Genomic DNA, 2,634 nt, shown 5'->3' on the forward strand with positions numbered 1-2,634 from the left:
ACAGAAAGCCTGTAAACAATGATCCAGACCTCTTCAGATTACCTGCAAGTCTTACTGAGGAAGGACAGGAAGTAGGGAGTAGTGACTACTGTAGGTTGGTGGAAAGGTTTTTAATGATAACAGATAGAGACAGAACAGTGATCAGATCTGTTTAAAACAGAGTCATGAAGGAAACTGAAGCAGCAGCTGCAACAACCAGCTGACTGCTTATYATTCAGTTATTAAAGCAAAGTTTTTGTTCAATAAAACACATCATGTATAATAGGGAATAAATAATGTGTGTATTGTTCTTGAAGACTGGCATCAACCTAGACTAGTTAAGTCTGATCTTCAGCTTTTACTGGTGTCAGAATATCATCCACTGTCACAAACTACAGTAGATGTATGAGTCAGAGCTTTGCCAGGTTGTATCAGACTGTTAAATGATACTAATCCCTGCTGGGAGCTGAAGCCTGGCTTTTCTTGTTTTAATGTCTCGGCTGTGTTGTGCTCTGTCTGACCAGATGAGTGACAACTGGAGGGCTTTTCTTCTTCTGTCTCTCTGCCTCCACGTCTTCAGCTGGATGCTGGTCATCTACTGGTCCCTCTGGGGCTGGCACCATCATCCCATAAGCAGGGCGTTGCAGGCTCACGTCAGGCCTGCTCTTCCCAGCTGGGGCTCTGTTGCAGTCAGCGTCAACACAGAGTTCAGAAGAATAGACAAGTTTGCAGCTGGAGYCCCGGGAGCCAGAGTTCTTGTCACAGACAGCTGGGTGTTAAAGGTGAGTGGAATTATTACATTCTGCACAACCTGTGGCCCACATTTCACCTGCATACATCCAGACTAAAGTGTTCAGCTGAAACTGAGCTGAAAATATTTAATAGCAAAAGTGTTAATGTGAGTTCAATTTGCAAAGCTGAAAGTTGCAACAACAAAAAAAAAACTAACTTTGCAGAAAAACATAAAAATGAGCAAAAATATAATTAAAATAGCAGAAAGCAGCTAAAAGCTAAAATACCTCAATATAGCAAAAAACCTGTAAAAACCATAAATAGCACAAATTAGCAGAAAAAAAGCACAAAAAGTAGAAAAAAGCAGAAGAATAGCAGAAAGAAGCAGAACTATAGCTACAATATAAGAAAAAAGCTACAATTTGCATAAATACGCTAAAGGTAGCTGCCACAATTTATAATTAGCACCCAGATGGTGAAAGTGCTATAAAAGGTTAAAAAATTGCGGAAAAAAGCGTAAAAGAACTAATAAATGACAATTTTTAGTAAATACCATAGTTAAAACAGCCAAAAATTTTAGTAAAACAGCCAAAAGGCAGCTGGAATTTTAATTAGTATAAAGAAGCATAAGAAACACAAGTTTGCTGAACTCAGCAGAAATAAGTTGTATTAGTTACAAAAACGTGTATTTAGCTTACAACAGCTAACTTTACCTAATAACAGCTGAACTTTAGCTAAAATAGCAGCAAATAGCTGAATACAGCTGAACATATCTGTTAGAAGCATAAGTAGCACAAAGTAGCAGAAAAAAGTACAAAAAGGCAGAAGAATAGCAGAAAGAAGCAGAATTTTTGCTGCAATAGCAGAAAAATGCTAAAATAAGCAAAAAAGTTGCTAAAATTAGCACAAGGTAGTTAAGAAGAATAAAATGTGTAAGGTGCTGTAAAGATTTTGAAATATTTTAAAGGAGTTTAATGATGTTAAAACAGCTTCATTCATTTTCAATATCAAAAAAGTGGTTAAAAAAGTGAAATAGCTGAAAAAGTATAAAAAGCTGAAATACTAAAAGTCATAGCACCCCTCACATGAATGAGCTGAATGTTTTGATATGTGAATTGTTGAAACAGCACAAAAATTGTGGAACGAGTTAGATGCTGAAAAATGCACAGAAGAAAAAAGGATCTCATTTGTGTGAATGCTGTGAAGTGTCTATTATATGTGTAAGATTGTTTTATCTTGTTTTTAATAAAACACAAAAAAACTCAAAATAAACTACAAATTCCACATCTTACATGGTGCTAAAAACCAAAGAGAAGTGATGAGTTTCAAAACGGACAGAAGAGGCCTCTCTGATGTCATTCTACATTTGAGGAGCAGCAACAACACAATCCCCTCACAGCTGCTGTTTTGTTTGTGGGACACTCAGGATCTGCTCTGCTGACCTGAGACAACAGGGTTGAATATAGATGTGTAGCAGCTCAGAGAGGAACGACCATCATTTAAAACTTTAAAAGCAAACAAAAAAAGTAAAATGAACGTGAAGCCAGTGAGACTCAGGTGGGAGAAATGTGCTCGTGTTTTTGTGCAGTTAGAAGACAAGCAACAGTGTTTTTGTGTCCTCTGAAGATGAGCAACAGAGGATGAATACTCTGCATAAAGTCCATTACAATAATCCAGCCAGGTGGTGATGAAAGCATGGCTCACAGAACAGGTTTCACCTCAGCCATGTGCCTGGACTGATAAAAGCTTGATGTGATCATTGCTCTGAGTGGATTATCAAACTAAAGACCAACATTCACTCTGCCCCCCAGGTTCATAATGGTTGGGTGGGTCTGTAGTAGGGCTGTGTATTGGCAAGAATTTGGTGATACGATACATATCATAACAGAGGGGTCACGATACGATATATCCCGATATATTGCG

At 37.8% G+C, this 2,634-nt stretch overlaps 1 protein-coding gene across 1 annotated transcript in view; it reads left to right on the plus strand.

The window, feature by feature from the left end:
* The window catches only part of tmem129 (transmembrane protein 129, E3 ubiquitin protein ligase), a gene marked incomplete in the record, with an annotated part of 21,532 nt that overhangs the window by 7,235 nt on the left and 11,663 nt on the right, over positions 1–2,634 (plus strand). Inside the window, 1 exon segment of the mRNA XM_014028267.1 lies at positions 501–761. Within this exon segment, the coding sequence (XP_013883721.1) occupies positions 501–761 (261 nt within the window).

Source organism: Austrofundulus limnaeus, unplaced genomic scaffold (genome assembly GCF_001266775.1).
Source record: "Austrofundulus limnaeus strain Quisiro unplaced genomic scaffold, Austrofundulus_limnaeus-1.0 Scaffold737, whole genome shotgun sequence".
NCBI classification, from domain to species: Eukaryota; Metazoa; Chordata; class Actinopteri; order Cyprinodontiformes; family Rivulidae; genus Austrofundulus; species Austrofundulus limnaeus.